Source organism: Chrysemys picta, chromosome 25 (genome assembly GCF_011386835.1).
Source record: "Chrysemys picta bellii isolate R12L10 chromosome 25, ASM1138683v2, whole genome shotgun sequence".
NCBI lineage: Eukaryota > Metazoa > Chordata > Testudines > Emydidae > Chrysemys > Chrysemys picta.
The window spans coordinates 6,332,328-6,352,975 of record NC_088815.1 but is presented as its reverse complement, the minus strand read 5'-3'; the positions used below and the strand labels follow the sequence as shown (position 1 = coordinate 6,352,975).

General features: G+C 41.8%; 1 protein-coding gene across 21 annotated transcripts in view; it reads right to left on the bottom strand.

Annotated features, from left to right (window-relative positions):
• The window catches only part of DOT1L (DOT1 like histone lysine methyltransferase), a 105,310-nt gene extending 85,428 nt beyond the window's left edge, over positions 1 to 19,882 (bottom strand). For 7 of the 21 annotated variants that reach the window (XM_065578658.1, XM_065578660.1, XM_065578647.1 and 4 more), the window contains exon 1: positions 19,587 to 19,868. Coding sequence is in view for 16 of the 21 variants with exons in the window: in XM_065578647.1 (XP_065434719.1) it covers positions 19,587 to 19,667 (81 nt within the window). In the remaining 5 variants the exon portion in view is untranslated. Of the gene's footprint in view, positions 1 to 15,676; positions 17,966 to 19,586 lie in introns of those variants that run through there. The other 14 variants (XM_065578657.1, XM_065578645.1, XM_065578643.1 and 11 more) reach the window with 7 other exon arrangements.
• Between the last annotated feature and the right edge of the window lie 766 nt (positions 19,883 to 20,648).

Here is a 20,648-nt window from a genome sequence, read left to right as displayed (position 1 = left end):
CATCCGCCACTGTACCCTTCTCAACTGGTGGAATGCCAGTGTGGATGGGAATCAACGGTGTAACAGCACCAACAGTGCAAATAAGTATCTCTGTAATTATGCTGCACACACCAGAAAATTCACTTGTGGGGCAAAACAGCACACAATCAATTTAGCAATTTACTTCATTCTGCTTCAATGGCATTGAAATTCAAAACAGAAGTTATTTTTAATCACATTCCTTGGTATTCCAAATGAATGGGATGAACTGACTATGGCTGTTAACTCCAAATAAAATCTTCTGGTTCAAGAAGAAAGCCACCAAGAAGAAAGGGAGGGCAGCCATCTTCCATTGGGAAATTGCACCTCTTCTGCACACCGACTAGAGCTCTTATCCTTTGTGGTCTCCCACTGCCATTTTGCAGCTAATTTACCACAGAGGTAGAGAAAAGTCACCTTCCTAATCCAGAGGCTAGGAAGCCAATGCTGTGAAGTCTCCAGAACTCAGCCCCACCAGTCTAAAGTCCTGATCCAGATCCAACAGCAACACTCCACCCTGTGAAAACCTTTGAGTGTTGCATGGATCCAGCTACTCCAGGAGTGGGTGTATACAGACATTGCATACATTAACGAAACTACTCGTTTCACTATCCTGTTCTTCAAGATTCTCATTTCTCCATTCATATTTCCCTTAACTTTTCAACTCAGGCCATGTCCATATTAGGAGTGCTTTGCTGGTACTGTATAGCTACAGTATAAGCGTGGGGCTTCTTCCAACAGCAGTTCTGTCAGTCAGGGATCACCCCTCTTCACAGCCCTGACCGACACAGCTGTGCCAGCAGAAGTCTGTAGCATAGTATAGCCTTAGAAATACCACAAATGGCAAGTTTAGTCTTCCTTGTAGATTTTTTTCTTGCAAGTATTTATGGGCTTGTCTACGCACAAAAGTCATACCTTTTTAACCATATCAGTATAATTCAATCAGTTTAAAAAAGCCACACCACACACCTAGTGTGAACCTAGCTCACCAGTATAAATTTACATCTACCAGTAGAGTATATTCCCATATGGGAAGAAGAATATATACCAATTCTATACCAACAGAAGCACATTTATACCAGTATAACTGGGTCCACACTTGGGGTTCTACTTTATTGTAAAAAAAAAAAAAAATCAATCCGCACCCCTAACAGACAGTTATACTGGTACAAAAACTCCAAGTAGACCAGGACTATAGGTCATTTTTGTTATCTATAATTCAAATGCCCTGTAAAAACGGTTAGAAAATCTGCTTGTTAATAAAGTCAACTCCCTAGCCCTTCAGGTTAAAGTGCAGAAATCTCACTACACACACAAATCACACAACACAAAGCTTTTTCTACACAGGAAAGATACACTGGTACAACTTAAGGTGTGAATTAATACCAGTATAACTCCACCCCACTTAACCTCCTATATGCACACTCTTATTCAAGCATAAGACCACCTTTTTCAGTTTCGCTTGTCACTTGGATTTAAAATAAACTGAAAAAAAGTCACTCTCCCACCAGAGTAAGTGTCCTCATGAGGGATCATACTAGTATAACTATATAATTTTAATTTGTAAAACTTCCCTGTGCAGACAAACCCTAACATTGCCTTCCAGTCCTCCAGCCACGCTAGACTTGAGATCCTGATATTTCTAAAAAGTAAAATACCAAGGGGGGGGGGGGGGAAGAGGAGACATGACACCACACACACTTATAATAAAGGCAAAGAAGGGCACAATTTCATTTCCTTTGACGATCACCTTTAAAAAAAACTAAAGCTGAACTGGCATTTTGTCTTTTATAAGACTTCATAGGAGTAGATACATACACACCATTAAACAGTTGTCAGGTGTCTTGTTTGTGCTCCTACAATTGTCTATAACGCTGATGAGGATAGCTGAGTTATACAAGCAGCAGGTTTCAACTCCCTAGAATCACAGATTCAACTCCCAAACAGTATCAACTCAACTTTTCATCCTTCCAAGGAGGTTAACCAAGTATCACACACTATACTATGTAAAGACCTTTTGGAGGAGTCTCAAGAAACAAAGGTCCTGTCTGCTCTGTATATAATTAGAGCTCCCATAGCACTTTTTGTAAGAGGAAAGGGTTCTATTCGCCCAGTTCAAATTTCCCCTTCCCCCATTCTTGGGGAGCATGCTAGGTGCTGTTTGTTGGTCTGGCTGCATTTCTATAGTGAAGTTGTATTTATGACATTTGTAAGATATTTGGAATCCTTTCAACAACATGAATGCACATTATTTCATACTGAAACATTATCTCTTTAATGTCATCTAAACTACAAGTATCAAAAATAAAGATGCAGTCCATAATTGACAGCAAGTACCATTAACGTCCAATGCCACTTTCATAATTAGTTATTATCATGTGTAAGTGTATTAACACACAGCTAGAAGTGATCCAAATTCTTTCCTGCTGAAATCCGATGAAAAACAAAACTCTTATTTTCATTGAAATTTTCCACACACATTTGAGTTTCCAGCTAAAATCTAAAGTTTTCCAGCCAAATTATTTTGATGGGGGGGAAAATGATATTTTCCAAGGAAAAACAGATATATTTTGCAAAAATAATTCATTGAAGATACAATTTTGCATCAAAAAACAGTTTTGCTGGAAAAATTTCCGACCAGCCCTACTAACAGTATCACAGTACCAGTTCTTAGGATACTGGATTCCACACTCCATGCATCATTCAAACATACTCACCCAAGCAAAAAGAGGTTCAGATTTAAAGCCGAAGCAACGTCTGTTATTAGCACTATTATTTGGGTGTATAATTGTCATGCCTAGGAGCCCTCGCCGCAGCCAAGAAACCTACTGTGTTAGGCACTGTACAAACAGAGAACGAAAAGAGACCGCCCTTTCCCTGGGGGTAGCTATTGCTAGGGCCTCAAAGCAGTAATCAACTGCAATAGGCTGTAATATCATTATAACCACAGCAAGACACAACAAGAATGGCATTTAGACCATTTTAAAACATATCAACTTGTAGGTTCAAATCCAAGCCAAAGTTATATCAATACAGTTTGTTGTTTAATTTAATATTATTTTGCCAAGTTTTAAAGAATATTAGAGGTTACAATTGCATAGCTTCCGATTTCAAAATTATCCTATCAAGGATCAACTGATCTCTGCATACACGTAAAGCATACAATTTAAAGTGTCATGTACATCCATCAGTGATCAATAGCCCATGATTAAATAATATTCCTCTATGGTTCCAGTGTTCTTTACACCAGAAAACAGCAAGAGGTCAACACTGGAGAAGTTTAAATAAAACAGGTTTCCTGCTCTTCAACTGAAAAAAATAAAAAATAAAAAAGTACTTCCATATCAAACAGGTGGTTTTTATTATGACAGTAACATGTACACACTGTGCATAATATGAAAGTCCAATTGTGCCCCTGGTACATGTACTGCTGGCCATAATAGGAGTCCTGCAGAAGCATAAGCTTCTAAAGGCAGAATTAGTCCCTATTAATTTACCTAAAATCCTTTTTTTAAAAGTATCATTTGCACGAAGAAAAGGAGCATCAGTGAAAAAAAGTCAATATTCCATAATCATGGCTATGCCTTTCCATATGCTTCAGAAGTCAATCTGTCTCAACTGCTTTGAAAAAGAAAATCATTTGGTCACTGATTCAGCAGAATTGAGTACCCAAAGAAAAATATCAAGTTGTTCCAACTTAAGATGGTATTTTGTTAAAACTTAGTACTTGTACAGGACCTCAAAGCACTCCACAATATCATGGGTTTGGATTTTCAAAGAAGTAGGCCAGTCAATGCTGGGTACTTTTGAAAATACCAGCCTACATATCTGCACCTGAAAAGGTTTGCCAGTATACATATATACCAGTACAATTAAACCGGCAAGCCCAGTGGAAATGCAGCTGATACCAGCGGATTATTTTCTGTGTTATCTTAAACCAGTTCCCCAGAGTATCCAATGAAAGTCCTTTTGTTAGTATAACTGCAGGCAAGTCTACACTAAAGCACTACAGCGGCCCAGTTCCATTGCAGCAGCTGCATCACTGTAGCATTTGTATTGTAGACATACCATGAGTCTCCACATTCCTGTGAGGGAGATAAAGAATTATCCCTTTTTACAGATGGGGAAAACACACTCATCAGGGTATGTCTACACTACAGCTCTGCAGCCGTGTGATGGTAGTGCCATGGCATAGACACTTCCTACACTAATGGTATTTAATGCACCTCTCAGAAGAAAACTTCCATCAACTTAGCTGCATCTAGGACGCAACATTTTTCACAGCTCTGAACAACACTGACATATCTATCTAATTTTCAAGTGTAGATCAGACCTCAGGGGAAAAAAGTGAGTTGCCCCAGTTGGCACTGAGATCTTGTCTCTATACAAATTCCACCAATTGAATTAAATGTGTGATTTTAAACTGATTTAGTTAAACTAGTGCAAAACCAGTTTAATGTGTAAACTCAAGTAAATTTAAACTGGTTTATTCTGATTTAGTATGACTCCTTATTGAATTAAGATAAAATTAATAGAATCCTGGTTTAAAATTAATCAAATAGCCTCACCGTTTTGAACCAGTTTTTAAATTCAATTAAAATTAAATCATGGAACTCTGAATATGAACAAGGCCTAAGCAAGTTCAGAGCTGGGACTAGAACATGGGTCTCAATCCCATGCTCCACTCCCTTTCCCTATTGTTATCAGAATTGTTTGTTGTGATTAGAATATACTTTTATTTCTTATATTGCCTGAAAAGTTTGAGCATTTTCTTTTAAGAAGTTCTCTGTGACTGTCATTCAAGGAAAACCAAACTTTTAAGGGCAATCTTCATCTATATTTCTCATTATCTAGACTAGAAGTAGCAGATATTAAGGATTAATCATGTTTACATTACATTACATACTGTATTACCTGGGAATCAACCAAGAATCGGGCCCCACTGGACTAAGCACTGTTCAAACACAGTAGCGGACACTACTACTAGACCGGGGTAGGCAACCTATGGCACACGTTCAGTGGCACTCACACTGCCTGGGTCCTGGCCACAGGTCCAGGGGGCTCTGCATTTTAATTTAGTTTTAAATGAAGCTTCTTAAATATTTGTAAAGTAAATAAGGTTTTTAAAACAACAATAGTTTAGTTATATATTATAGATTTATAGAAAGAGGCCTTCTAAAAATGTTAAAATGTATTACTGGCACGCGAAACTTTAAATTAGAGTGAATAAATGAAGACTCGGCACACCACTTCTGAAAGGTTGCCGACCCCTGTACTAGACAGTAGTAAACAGATAGGTAAAATAGTTCAGTAAAAGGCTATGTTTTTGTTTTTAATACAGTAGCAATTTCCAATGAAAAGAACTGAATTAGAAGCCTACAATATCAGACTGAAATGTCAAACTTTGACAGTTTATTACAACACTTTTGCTGCAATCTACCCAGTTATTATGAAGGCCAGTGTTGCAATACTGAATAGGAAATACTACATAACCTTCTCTACAATTTTTCCCTCCATTTACACTGTTTTGCTTTAGTGCTCTTTAAAGAAACCTTCCCACATTAAATCTTAAAGGTGTGGATCTCAGAATTATTGCTAGGTATCATGATAGCGTTGCATCGCAGACACCCAAGTATGTTTACGGGGGACAGGGGGAGGAGTTATTTTAATGATGAAAAGGTTCTTAATGTAAAGTGAATCTCAAAAAGCTATTTCTTAAATTTGTGAAAGTGTCACTTTAATCATTTTTCTAAATGCATATTCAATTAAAATGTTTTACTATCAGGGCCTGAAGCGAGAAACCACATCCTAGCACTCTTCCAGATGCATGTCCTTTTATATTTAGTTCATTCTCATACAACTGTCCTGCAGTCTATATTTTTAGCAAGTCTCATGAGGGTTACGTTTTCTAAAACTTAAGATGGCATAAATACCTATTTACCTATTCTCCCCTATCTGTAAAATTAGGAGAATATTTATGAGATCAGTCACTGTCTGTAGAGTGCTTTAAATACACTATGCCCTGTGTAAGGGTTCTATGGGGTATTCTGAAGTACAAGCAGGAAATAGATTTTTTCAGTGGGGGTGGTTTCGCATACTGAAAAGTTGAGGATGGGCACACACAAATAAGTTGGACTGAGGAGGTGGTCTTACAGATAATATCACCTTCATCTTCTATAGCACTTTTCCTTTGTAAAGTGCTTTGAGATGTACTGATTAAGTCAGTACACCCTCATTTTACATATGGTGAAACTGAGGCAAAGAGAGGGAATGTGACTTGGCCAAGATGACTCAGCAAGCCAATGGACGATCCAGGAATAGAACCCAGGACCCCTTAGTCCCTTTTCAGTATTCTAGCAACTAGGACACTTCCTCCCCAAAGAAAGATGTCCAAAGCCTAGTTTCAGAACTGTGCAAGAGCTGCCCAAGACCATTTGGGCATGTGCAAGCTAGTTGTGGTCAGGCATTTGCAACCCAGGAGGAAGAGGTCTCTCATGAGCCCTTCAATGACTACTAGGTCAGTCAGTACAACTCAAAGGAAGCAGCAGCTGATGCAAACTGATAAAAAAAAAATGCTTGTTCAGTTCTATGTTGCCTGTGCTTGGGTCACCTCCCTCATGGCAGAAGCTGGCCTTACTTTGGAAACTACTCCTCTCCTGGCCACCAAATCGCAGCAGTTCAGGCTCTCCCAACTGCTTAGCCAGTCTCAGAATACTGCTGCACCTCCTCATGCTTTGATAAAGGTATTTTGATTGCAAAGGGCCAATCTGCAGATTAGCAAAAACATGGCCCCGCTGGCCACAATGGTAAGCACACCATCAAGGGGTGCATACACCCTTGTGGTCACCTACAGACAAGGTTGCTTAGCAATGGCATCACAAAGGTGGGACAAGGAAAACAGCCTGTTTTGCCCATTGAAGTAAAGTGATCAGTGGGTCAACTGTGTCTTTAATATCCCCCAGGTTTCTTCCATTTGTGCTCAAGTGAAAAGGTTTTCTGTAGAGCCAAAAGAGGTGTCAATATGGTTCTACTCTGAGCTATGGCTGCCCCAGAGGGATAGAAAGGGGAAGGAGAGTGCGCCACATTACTGTGTGGCATGCAGATGCTCTCTTTCAAAATCCAGTGCTATAGGTGCAGCCAAAATCTGTGTATGCCCTGATTTAGGGCATACAAAGTTTTAACCTATCTTTCAGCCTGTCTAGGCAAACATGCAGCTAAGTGTTTGAAGACAGGAATCATTCTGGATTCCTACAGACAATGGTGAAAGTCTGAAAACCCATGTAAGAAGCATTTCCAGCTATGATGGGGAAAAAGGGGGAAAGACACTGTTTGGGGAGGGAACCGAATGAATTGAGAAGTCTCAAGATCTCCAGTGCAGCTAGAAACTCTCTCTTAGAAGTTTCAGGCCCTTTGGCATACGCACTACCAATTTTTGGTGAGCTCATACTCGCATGCCTCAGGACCCTCTGAATACAAAGTGAAGAGAAAGCTAAAAAGTCATATCTGTGCAATATTTCATACTGCAGGGCTAGACACATTAATGCCATCAGCCTTCAGCTAAGAGTAGGTTGGTGTCATTTATTTACCAGTGTAGCAACTGGAACACAATACTTCCCTTACACACTGGAGCAAGAAGCTTCCTCTGAATTGCCTTGCAACTAAGGTTTCCTTACACCAAGGAGGCGGTATAAAGCAAAAAGACATCTCTAGACTCCCTCCTGCAGACAATGTGCCCCCATTCTCTTTATTTTCATTAAATCAAAGAGCTAGAGCTCAAAGATTATTTCTCACATAGCAAGGTCATAAACCACAACCAAGGCTCCAATCAAAGCTTCAAGTAATTTATAGCGCTACACACAGCTGGCCAGAAGACATCATGTAAAACCTGCAGTGCATTAATGCCTTCTTAAGGGACACCAAAAAAAAAAAAAAAAAGCTTTGCTAAAGAAAAGAAAAATGGGAATTTGGGGCCAAGATAAATTAATGGGGAAAATATGCTCCTGATTAGAGGTTCCAAAACTGGTATGGGAACCAAATAGATATTATGGGTAGGAGTAATAGATCTAGATTGCAGAACTGTTGGACCATATAGCGCTGGCTCCTCGTCTCCACCTGCTACACTGTACTAAAACAGCTAAAATGCATTAAATATTTTTACATCTCCACATAAGCAATTGCTGTAGCTGCCTGAGAAACATGTTGCAAATGTTGTGCAATTGAAGTGGTTCATGTGATAGCACATTGGAAGGGAAGTATCCTTGAGACAATCTCTCTGTTAATATGTGATCTATCCAACAAGAGACTGAGGGCACGGCTACACCAAGGAATTTACAGCGGTATGTTCTTTAACGTAGCTGCTCTAAAACGACAGGAGAGAGCTCTTCCATCGGCTTAACTACTCCAGCCCCCATGAGTGGCAGAAGCTACTGTCAGCCGGAAAAGCTCTCTCACCGACATAGCACTGTCCACACCGGCGCTTAACTTATGTCTCTCAGAAGGGTGGATTTATTCATCCCCGAGTGACATAACTTATTCTGATGTAAACTGTAGTGTAAACAGAGCCTGAGGCCTTGTCTACATGAGAAAGCTGCACTGGTATAACTCAATGTGTAAATATATACCAGTGTAGGCCTAGTCTACACATTATTTTTGTACTAACTACTTTGGTTAGGGGTGCAATTTTCTACCGAAACAGTTATAAGCAGTACAACCCCTAGTGTGAACACAATTACATCAGTAGAACATGGCTTATACTGGTATAGCTTGTTCTCCTTCCCATACAGTAGTGGTTTTCAACCTGTGGTCCACGGAGCCCTGGGGGTCCACAGACTATGTCTAAGATTCAAAAGAGGTCCACACCTCTATTCAAAATATTTTAGGGATCCGCAAATGTAAAAAGGTTGAAAACCACTACCATATGGGAATAAAATTATACCAGTAAAACTGTGTCCACAGTAAGAAGGGTGGGACTAGTGTAGCTAAAGTGGTACAACTTGTGTGTTTAGACAAACCTATAGTTTGGATATGGACACTCTTATTCCGGTATAAACATGATTTTTTGGTTTAAGTCAAGTTAGTTGGGAAAAGGGTTAAATTAAACTGAAATAAACCAAATCTGTGTCCACGCAGGCGGTTGCCAAAAAGTTCTCATTGACAGAACTTATATCGCTAGGTAGGACCTAAGCAAAGGGAATGCTCTGCACATGTTATTCCTGATACAAATGAACACTTAGTCCCAAAACCATACTAATGGCTTGAACATAAATAAGTCAAAGTCATGTTAATTTCAAGTTCCATTAGGAACAGGAATGGGGAAAGGAGTAATCGAAAAGGATAAAATTAGAAGATAAGGACATTTTCTTCCAAAATTCTGAGATAATATTGAGACACCAAGGGCATTAGTCAAAAGAACTTGGTGTGTTTAACGTTAAGGAGTTTTAGAACTGTGCAATGGGTTAACAGAATTTGCCTACCAAATGCATTCCAATGAATTCAGCATCTTTTGGTGACGAAGAGTTCCCAAGAGAATAAACCCTATACTGACCTTCAATGAAAAGCAACCATTAAACATTTCCAGGGAAATGGGATGGACTTCAAGAGCCACAGGGGCCCTTCGGATTTGAACATACCACTATCCAGAAGAATGTTAAGAGCAATTTTTATTTTTTTACATGTTTTTAAAGAGACAAACTGCATTTCATTTACTTTGAACCCAACTATAAAATGTATATATGTTGTTTTCAATGGGAGGAGGAAATTCTGTTCACCGCTTAAGTTTTATTTATGTACATACCCACCCATACACCATTACCTATTTATTCGGTGGCTGATTTGGTACCTTATACAGTCGGATTTAAATTTTAGGAAATGTTTTCATTTAATCCAAGATGGAAATACCATAACTATCTGAGGCGAACTCCTACTTACAGTGATGGACACATCGAAATGCCAGAATACAAACCTATACTCCTGAAGGAGTCTCGAGGTCCTAGAGAAGAAAGATGTTTCTGAGGGTGTTGAGACCAAAAAATAAAATGAAAGGAATTACTGATCTGTACCTACAATGAGTTCAACTTGTTGGACTGCAAGGCAGTCCAACAAGTTACACCCACCACAGACTTCATACTGCATGCAGCACTTGTAATGAGACTGTCAAAGCTTTCAAAGACCAGATTAATTTTAAAGGCTGGTAAATATTGTCGTCATAACTCTCTAATATCTGAAGATATTCCTGATTTAAAGGCAAAAATTCAGTCAAAGGCTAAGCACTTCCAACCTGTTTATGCCATCTAATGAAGATTCACTGAAGACAGTAAAATCCCGGCTTCACAGAAGTCAATGGCAAAACTCCCATTGACTTGACTGGTAACAGATTTTTACCCTATACTATCAAAATCTTGCCTGAACACTTTTCACACCAAAGGGCTTTACAAATTGATATCCAAACTAAAAGGAACACCTCCCATAACACTGAAATGCACCACATCTGGACTAGCAGGAAGCAGCTATTTGACAGTGCACACTACAAGAACACTACAACAGCTAAGAGCAGTTTTTAACTTTGTATCTAAAAAGGGATACATGATGGTGCTAAAAAGGTTGGACTGCCTCTTCACTAGGTAGCTCTATTGTTAGTAGCAACATTGGGAGCTCTACCTGATTAACAGAAGTTTTCTGAACATTTCTTTTTAGTGTCGGCAGATTCTAACAATATATTTGGGATATTAAATGGAAGAAGCTGCTTCAGAACTTTTCAAGGCTTTTCTCTTTACACTACTGATTATTTTGGTAATCAACACATAACTGTCTCCATTAGTTCCCCAGATCCCTAGTCTCACACCAAAACATCCTTTGTTCATAGCTTCCTCAAAAAGTCACTCATTCACTTATGAAACTGGAAAAGAAAAAAGAAAAAAAAAAAGACTGCAGAGAAGAAACCATCTTTGTTATTCATAGTTCTGATCAGATCTACAAAAATTCATCATTTAAATTTCCTGTTGTAAAACATAATTTGCCGTCCTCTTATGTCCTAAAAATAGCAACTACTCCTTAATTCTCTAGTGTCTGCATTTCTATACTATACATGATAATGGAATTAAACACATTAATGAGTATTTAACCATTCATCTAGCCAGGAAATTGCTTCATGCACTAAACATCTTCCACTAGTTTCTACTACATTTATTTACGTCTATTGCACCGAATGAACAATGATTCATTGGAAGACCAGTATCTACAGAATACAAAAGTTACATGGCAAGTCTTTGGCTATCCCTCGATGCAAGGATGAGGTCTGCCATTGGTGGGTTTTTAAGTGGCGGAGGAGCCCAAATCATGGTATGTGGCAAGTATAACCAACATGTCCAATTTTAGTTTTTGGCTTTAGCTCAGTGGTCTGAGCACTGACCTGCTAAACCCAGCATTGTGAGTTCAATCCTTGATGGGGCCATTTAGGGAACTGGGGTAAAAATCTGTCTGGGGATTGGTCCTGCTTTGAGCAGGGGGTTGGACTAGATGACCTCCTGAGGTCCCTTTCAATCCTGATATTCTATGATTCTACTCATCTGCAAGTTAAGAACTGCAAAATTCATTGCATTCATGGACTCCTGGTGTGAGCGCTTCTTTCCCCCTCTCTCTTGCAGCAACTTTTGTTAGGAAGAGAAAGTAAAGTCAACTGCAAACAGTATCTTAATACACCACATACAAACTATTAGATACATAATCAAAAAAATGTCATTAATACAATGGACAAGTTTGTTATTTACTATACTATTGATCAGGTGTATTCATTACTGCATGGGGAGGTTTTAACTGGGTACTCAAAAGGTTAAGTCTAAGAGCTGCAACAAAGAAACAAAAAAGGAAGAATGGGGAAGGTGAGCAGGAAAGAAAAAAGAAAGTGTGAAAGTAGAGGTATGACTGTTTGGGGAGAAAGGTGATTACATATCCCATAAATCTTGCAAACCAAGGGATAAGATATCTTTCACAAGCTCCCAGGGGAAGTACAATTCATCAGGGTGACTGATACTTGAAAGGACAATCTTCTCCATAAGTGGGTTGCCATAGGGGAGAAGGGTGGAAGCTGCATATGGCGAGATGGATTTTCCTCAACACTTCGAGAACTTATAGTTGCACAAACATTTCTATATTGTGTCCAATTGAAACTGCAGGGAGAATTTTTGGAAAATAAAATATAATTGTCACACTTGGAACTTTGGCCAGGACAGTCGGCGTTAACACCCATCTCTTCTACAAAAAAAGAAAATCTTTGACAACCTCCATTTCATGTAAATGCCTCTCGGATATCTCAAATATAAGGATGCAGTAACAGACTTGTAGAAGAAATAGCCTTAAGGTACTTTCACACAGTAGCCTAACAATTTTAATGGCGTTCTCGTTTTGAAGTGGGAGAAGGATTTAGAGAAAGGTATTTGCTTACTGAGCTTTTGCTAGGATGCAAATACAGGTACTGTGTTGTCAGTTTCAGCTGCAAATCAAACCATTTAGAAATCTGAGTAAATTATCACCCACGGTAAATTATATTTGACAAGAGCCTTTGCAGAGAAGATAAACTGCTACTCTATGGCACCCCAAGGGGTGTGAAAAGTTATAGGGTGGCAATATTTTCACCTTCTGAACTAGAGCAGAAAACCTCATTGTGAGCACATGCCTTGTTTCATTTTGCATTTTGAAGAGAATGGGGGGAAATTGTCAAATTACATTATAGAGACAGTGTGGGGGAAGTAGTACCTCTTATTGCACCAACTTCTGTTGGTGAAAGACAGAAGCTTTCGAGCTACACGGTGCTCTTCTTTGGGTCTGGGAAAGGCACTGAGGGCTTGTCTACACTTAAAATGCTACAGTAGCACCGATGCACCCTGCAGCTACGCAGCTGTACAACTACCCCAACAGGAGGGGTTCTCCTGTCAGCATAGCTAATCCACATCCTTGAAAGGCGATAGCTAGGTCAATGGGAGAACTCTCCCAGCAATTTAGGACTGTCTACACCAGGGGTTAGGTCAGTTTAACTGTGTCACTCGGGGGGGGGGGGGTGGATTTTTCAAACCCCTGAGCAATGAAGTTATACCAACCTAATCTCCTAATGCAGACCAGGCCTCAGAACACCACAGCTAAATATAAGGTGGAACAGATTATTTAATGTAAGGAGGTAACACATATTCTAAGGGATCATTCAAGGTAAAATGGCACTAAAACACCCTTGCAGTCAGAAGACAAAACAAAAAGGGGAGGCGGGGGGGGGGGGTCAGTGGGTTACAGATTGTTGTAATAAGCCATAAATCCAGTATCTTTATTAAGACCATGATGTTTAGTGTCTAAACAACGTTATTACTTTAAGCTCCCAGGCTCATCTTTTAAAGATGTTCTGCAGGTTTCCTTTGAGGACAAGGATTGAGGTCAGATATGGAGTGATTGTTTTGCGAAATGTGTTCACTCACAGGTGACGTGACGGCGTTTTCGTCTTCCATCATTTTTCTGTGTGAGTTCATTCGAGAGCATAATGATTGTCTGGTTTCACCCACACTGTTGTTATTTGGGCATTTAGTGCACTGGATGAGGTACACTGAATGTTGTGATAGGCATGTGTAGGACCCATCAACCTTGAAAGGTGTGTTGCAAGGGGTATTGATCATTGTGGCATTGGAGATGTGTCTGCAGGTTGTTCAGGCAGACTCTGGTGCTGCTATGAGTTGGTGTGTCTTGGTCTATGGGGAACTTGCTTTTGATGATGAGTTTGTTGAAGCTGGGGGGCGTTATCTGAAGGCCAGAAGAAGGGGTTCAGGAAAGATTTCTTTCCCAGGCCTGAAGAAGAGCTCTGTGTAGCTCAAAAGCTTGTCTCTTTCACCAACAGAAGTTGGTCCCAAAAAAGATACTGTCTCACTCACATTGTGTCTCTAGTATCCTGGGCCCAACATAGCTATAACAACAATGCAAACAAATTATGTTATGTTAATCGTGCTACAATGCTCATTTTGCCATTTGCTTCTGTTTGTTTTGTTGGTTAGAAAGTATTTCTCTCAATATACTTTATTATCCATACAACCTTGAGAAATCATCAAATCAGTAATTACCCATATTTAGCCTACTCAGCACTAAAGTTCAAAGGGCATGCAGGGTTTGGATGGTCAGAGAAGGGGAAGACATCAAAGCTTCTAAAGTCTTTTCTACAGTAGTGACATTTTTGAAAAAGTTCCCCACCGCCACAAATATCAGTTCAGCTCCAACGTTTCCCAGCTCTGTGAGTCACCATCACACACACAGATTCTGATGATTAAGAAGTCTGTATCATGATTTATTTTTTATTTTTTTTTATTTTTTTGGAGAGCTACTGCCATCACCACTCCCACTGGGAAAACTTTAGGTGACAGCACACCATTGGAGTCCACTGAAGCTTCTTTCCTTAACAGTCAGGGAAGACACAGTTTTGATGCAAACAATTACATTGCAGACAGGGCTGCTTCCCACAATCAGAGTGGGCACAAGATCTTAAACAGGGTTTGTTATTCATCTCTGTAGTTAACCTTTAATAAATTTAAAAAAGATGACACACTGCTGCGTGGTGATTTTAATCATTAGTGCCTGCCCCTGAGCTTTCAGCGCAAACACATTCCATTAAAGACAGAATGATATCATGTGTGTCACAGCCTCGATTTCCTAGCTAGTGGGCAAAAAAAGATGCTGTGCACCCACCCACCTGTACAAATAAAGTCAATACTATATCAAGCTTATATTTCATTACTTCTTAGTAGTAGACACATACGCCAAAACATGCCTCACTCAAACAGCTGCAAAAATGATGCTATGACAACATTTTGCTGGCCAATGGAATATTTTTGCCATCCGAGCTCAGCAGAAAGAGACAATGAGAATAAAAACATCACGCACAAACAACAATAGAACAGTGAATTATTCTCAGATTATTCAGCCCAGATTTATCATCACAGCTGCTAGTTTGAAGGTTTAAAATTCAGACTGCACAGTCATACAGGCTGCTCCCTCTTCTGAAGGGGATACTTCATCCTGAGCGAGGCTGCATAACGGCACCCAGCCAGCAAACAAGGTCTAGGAATAGTGCCCCAGTATAAACTCCAGCTTATACACAGAGATAACAGGGATTGATCTTTTCATCAGATTTTTGCAAATGGAACTTGCTTGTGAGAAGACCCCAAACTTCATATCTTTTCTATCTATCTTGGGGCAGTAGGCAACCAAAACATAGATACACAGGTTTTGAAAAAAATCCTGAAGTATGAACAGGAGTGACATCTTCTATGTATTAGTCTATATACCTGAAATCTGACGTTTGAGCAAATGATTCTAAGTGAAGTGAGAGGCCAGCAGAGTAAAAGTAAGGAAAACCTTATCTGGGTCATTTAGAATAGATCTAGGTTTATTAAACTTGTCATTTGTCATTAAAATAAAGCTTTAATACAATAAATGAAGCAAAGTACAAGATCTAATATTCTAGACACTTGAGAATTTAATGCAAGCACACTTTTGGGCAGGATTTGGGGAAGTCAAGGAGTTAAGCTGTGATACAGAAGAACCTTCAGCTCTGATTAAGAAGGACACTCATAAAAACCAGAGGTCAACATCAGAAAATATTTTCTGAGTCATGGGGGGGAAAAAGATTACTCACCATGCACTATTCAACTTACTCATCACAGTGCGTTATGGACAGAACTGCTCACCATGTATTCATTAGGAAACTGTGGCCTTTCCTTTGAGGAAAGCAGAAGGCGGGGAAAGAGTCATACTTTCAGTTTTGTATGTAAGCCAGTGGGAGGCTGTATCTGTAACACCACTGCTCTCTCCTCCCACGGTCTTAATTAGTCTTGTAGGGAAATACACGTTTCACATCACCCTCCCAGGTTTCTTTTAACATCTTGACAGCCATCAGTTTGTCAGCTGAGCTATTATGCAAATTCAGCAGTCTGAGGAGATCCCAGTTTTCGTATTGTACACAAAATAAGCAACTGTCCTTTACAACAAATAATAAAATCATACCATAATTAAATTGCTAACATCCAGTCACCATTAATATGAACATTTTTAATCTAAGACTTTTTCATGGTACATAAAACATTCTGCTAAGTGAGATAAAGTCTGGATGTAGTAACAAATAAAAAGTTGCAAATGTTGTCTAATACAATGTTAAATCACACAACTGTGCTATCAAACAGCAGCTCCACAACACCTACGCAACTTTTGATACTGCAAATATGATTCTCCAGCATTCATGTGGCTCTCAGAAATAAATTAGAGAGAAGTGCTGTTTTTTTCCTCCCCATCCCCAACAAATTCTCTCTCATAATGTTGGCACAGAGATGTATAAACCTTGAGAAACTGCAAATAAGGATGCTTCTAAACAAAAAAAAAAAATCTTTAAAAAATTATTTTTGAAGTTACCCCACCTTGCCTCCTAGATACGAAGAAGCAAGTGGAGTCAGTGGTGAAACTAAGAAACGTTCTGCTGACGTCAAACAGAGCCAAGCTCTGAAACCACAACGGTACATACACCCTGCTGCCAACTAGAGTCTGAGCCAACGAGGGAAATCAAGTCTACCGTTCAGTACAGTACAATGTGAGTAGGCCAGACACTGCAATGTTCAAAGAGGATTTCTTTTTAAAGCATTACAGTTCTTTGCTGCAATGGCTGAAGTTGCAGCAAGAACACAAAAATATTATGGAGCGTGATCTCTTCAGCAGAGCTGCGGTACAAAATATTCATTAGCTCCAGATGAACCATTCACTTCTGTATCACTATAGGAAAAAATATGCAACCCAGAGAGGCCACTTTAATGACAGGATGTTCGGATTCTACTGCATTTCTTACATCTTAGATAGCATATGCAGATAGACACCCAGCCCACTACATTTTGATGAACTGTAAAAGAGAGTCTGCATATTCTGACATCTTAGAATAGATGCAACCTAGAAACACTTGGCCAAGTTTCCCCTGATAATTTCTTTATCCCTACCTCACAAGTTGTAACAACATTAAATTCAGGTTTCCTTTTTTAAGCAAGGAGATTCAAACAAATATCACCAATCCATTCCCTCCTTCCTGATTAAGCCTTAACTTATGCAAGAAAATATTTATTGCTACATATAATCAGCTTCCAGAGACAAGTTAATATGTGATAACAAGCATGAAATGGTCACTATTAAACTTTCAGTTTCTGTCAATTCAAGTACAGTGCGCGCGCGCGCACACACAAATGACAGAGCTGCCCAAACAGGAAAGGCTGCATTAACTAGTTTGTGCTGGAGGGCTTAGGCTCTGGGAGTAGGATGATCAGAAATAGCAAGTCCTCGTATATGCAAGATGTTTTGGAAACCACAGCCACATCCAACAGCACCAAAAGTCAGAAAGCAAGTATGCAGTGGTCTCCCCTGCCATAAGCAAGATAGTATATAATTGCAGTTGCATGAGCATTACCAAGAAACTTAGACTAAGTCCTAGCATGTCCAAACACCAAAACACTACAAAGAAAGCCAACAGCACCCAAACCAGTTTTTAGAAGACTATTGCCTGACTTTCTTTTTGCAAACCAATCCACACACTGTTTTTACATGGCAGCGGATAAATATTTGATGCCGAGGCTAGATTGGTTTTGCACTGACATCTAACCGTATATAAAGTAGACAAACAGTCTAAAATTTCTCCTTGGTGAGGCTTTTACTAATTTGAACTTGAATTCTCATTTTCAGGGATCCCATATCTAGCACTTTGATTCAAAACAGACAGAAAAAGGCAATCAAGTTTGTGGATTATTTAAAAAAATATACACATATGGGAAATCAGTGTCATATGTGAGAGAAGGTGTGGATTATAATGTGTAGTCAACAGAAAAATTGACTTGGAATTCTCTTTAGACAAAATAAAAAGGTAATTTACATGAATACTTATTTAAATAAGTATTCAAAAAAGTCAAGGAAAGCTGCAATTATGCAACCAGACAAATTCCAAAACCCTCCCTTCCCTATTGGGAATTAAGATCACTCTCCCCCTTCCCCCACACCCTTAACCTCCTTCCCAAACCGGTCAGAACAGTTGAGACACCCCCACACAACCACCAGTTCACATTTGTAAAATAACAAATCCTTCTTGAGCCTAGTCTGAAACAATTTTATTAACCTGTCAGAGGAACTAAGGGACTTTTCAAGAAAAACTTTATTAGCTGTCCTCTCCCCATACTTCCCTGTTTATCTGTGAAGTCCAACCAATTTTAGAGGTCAAATCCACTTTTTCTAAGAGAAACACCACCCTGAGTTGAGCCGACTAAAAGAACCCACCCTTTGCTATATTTCATCCTATAGTTATTTATTTACACGACAGTAATTCAAATGCTACAAATTGCTACAGCCCCAAAGAAAAACTTTGAATGTGACAGAAAATATCCAATCCAAATCTGGGCTGAATGGAGAAAGGGGACTGAAGAGAGCAGAGCAAGGTGGGTGAGAAGCAGGGTGCCAGAGGGCTTAAAAAAAATAATGATATAATAATGCCCAACAGCATCAGGAGGGTTTATTTATAGAAAGGAATTGTTTGTTTGGGTTGGGGGTCCAGAGGAAATGGGATTATCTGAGGGCACAGGGGGAATCCATAGACTAGAAAGGTGGCTAGGTTGGAAGCAGGGGAGGTGTTGGCTTGTTGGGGACAGGGGTGGCTGGATGGCAACTGACAGGCAGCGAGGGAGCAACTGGGGATGAAGGCTAGGAAAGAGGGGTTGGATAAACAGGAATTTCTTCCATTGGGAGGATGAGCATTCAGAACATGGAACAGGATGACTGGGGAACAGTAACAGACTGAGGATTCGGGGGGAAGCAAAGACACCCAAGCGGATTTGGGGGGGATTGTTTGGGGGCAGAAAATATAAGACACGATGGAATAAAAAAGAGGGATTCTGTGGAAGGAGTGGGAACTACTTAGGCCTGGCGAGACCAGAGGCTGCCTGGAGTAGAGAGCTGTTTTGGGCAGGGAGTATTTAGGTGGGGACAAGGGTTTTCTTTGGGAGACAGATGAGCGGAGCTACCAAGGACAAGGAGCCTTTGAGGGAAAGGGACAGTCTGTGGATGACAACCCACGAAAGTGAAACTGGGGAAGGGGACTGGCGAAAGGCAGAGTCTGAAGGGGGTCAGGGCCAGGGGTGACTTGTGGCAAGGGTGTCCCGACAGAGAGCAGGCTCGGGGGGGGGCTGAGGAAGGGGGTCCCTAATGGGGAATACCCAGAGCAGGGGGCAGCGGGGATGCCCAGGCGGGGGGTCCGGGGAAGGTGGTGCCCGGACCAGAGGCGGGGGGTGGGGGGGAAGGGCTCTGGGGCAGGGCAGTGTCCAAAACAGGGGGGGCTGACAGGCAGCAGGGAGGGACCCGAAGGGGGAGCCCGATGGGGACTAGCCAAGGCCGGGGGGGTCTGGCAAGCAGAGAGGGTCCGGGGGGATTGACGGGGGGCGGGAGAAAGGGGTGCCCCGAGAGGGTGTCGGACGGGGGGCGGGAGCGGGGGGTGCCCGGTCCAGGGCCCCTTCCCGGGCCGGGCCGATACTCACATAGACGGGCAGCGGCCAGGGGTAAACGGCCGGCTCGGCTCCCACGGGCGACTTCAGCCTGAGCTCCAGCCTCTCGCCCATGTCGGCAGCGGGAGGAGGCGGCGGCGGCCCCGCACCATGCTAGAGAAGCCGCTCGGAGAGTGCGGGCCGGGGGGGCCGCTGCTGGGGAAGGGGGGGGCCGCCCGCTCCCCTTCGCCTCCCTCTATTGTAGTTAGCGGCTGGCCGGGCTCTCCAGCGCCGCCGCCATCTTGGGCCGGCGTGAAGCGAGCACAATGAGCCGCCGGGGCCGGGCCCGACCAACGCGCCAGACGCGGGGGGGGGAGGAGCGAGCCCCCCCCCCCACTCCTGTCCTCAGCTGCCCTCCCTGCTGACAGCCCCCACCCCCGGCACCGTGTTGCTGGTTGGGGGGGGGCTTTTCAGTGTTTTTATTTTGATTTTTTTAACCCTGGGAGGTTTTTTTTTGGGGGGGGGATATTGGGGTGGAGGTTGATTTTTGCCTTTTTTTACTCGAGATCAGCAAAGTTTGGGGGGGGCTTCCCCCCCCCACTACCCCTCCCTTTTCTCTCTTCTTGGAGAATGTGGGGGGGGGGTTAGTTAATTGAGTGTTGCCCTTGTAGCTGTACGACGGTTACCCGGGGGGGGGGGGGTTTGCAGATTTGGTTTCTGAATAGGATTGTTCGTCGTGGCGCTTGCTATTTATTTCTCCTCCGCTTTGCAAGTTTCTCGGGGTGCAAAGGGGCAGCCCCCCCACTTTCCCCAGGGAGCAGGAGGGGGGGGCACCAAGGCTGCCCCCCCAAAGCTATGCACGCCTCGCTCCCGGCCCCCCGGCCTGCAGGAGTGAGGGGGGGCTGCTCCCAGCCCCCCTTTGCGGGGCGCGGGGCAGGGACTCCGCCGGGAGCAGCCCCCGCGGGGCGGGGGCCGGATCCGGATTGGCGCGGGGGCGAAGCGGCTCCGCTCCAGCCCCGTTGACGGGCGCCCCCGGGAGCTCAGGGGTGGAAGGTACCAAAGTGCAAAGGACGGGAGGGGTGGGGAAGACGACACCCAAAACGTGCAGTACATGCG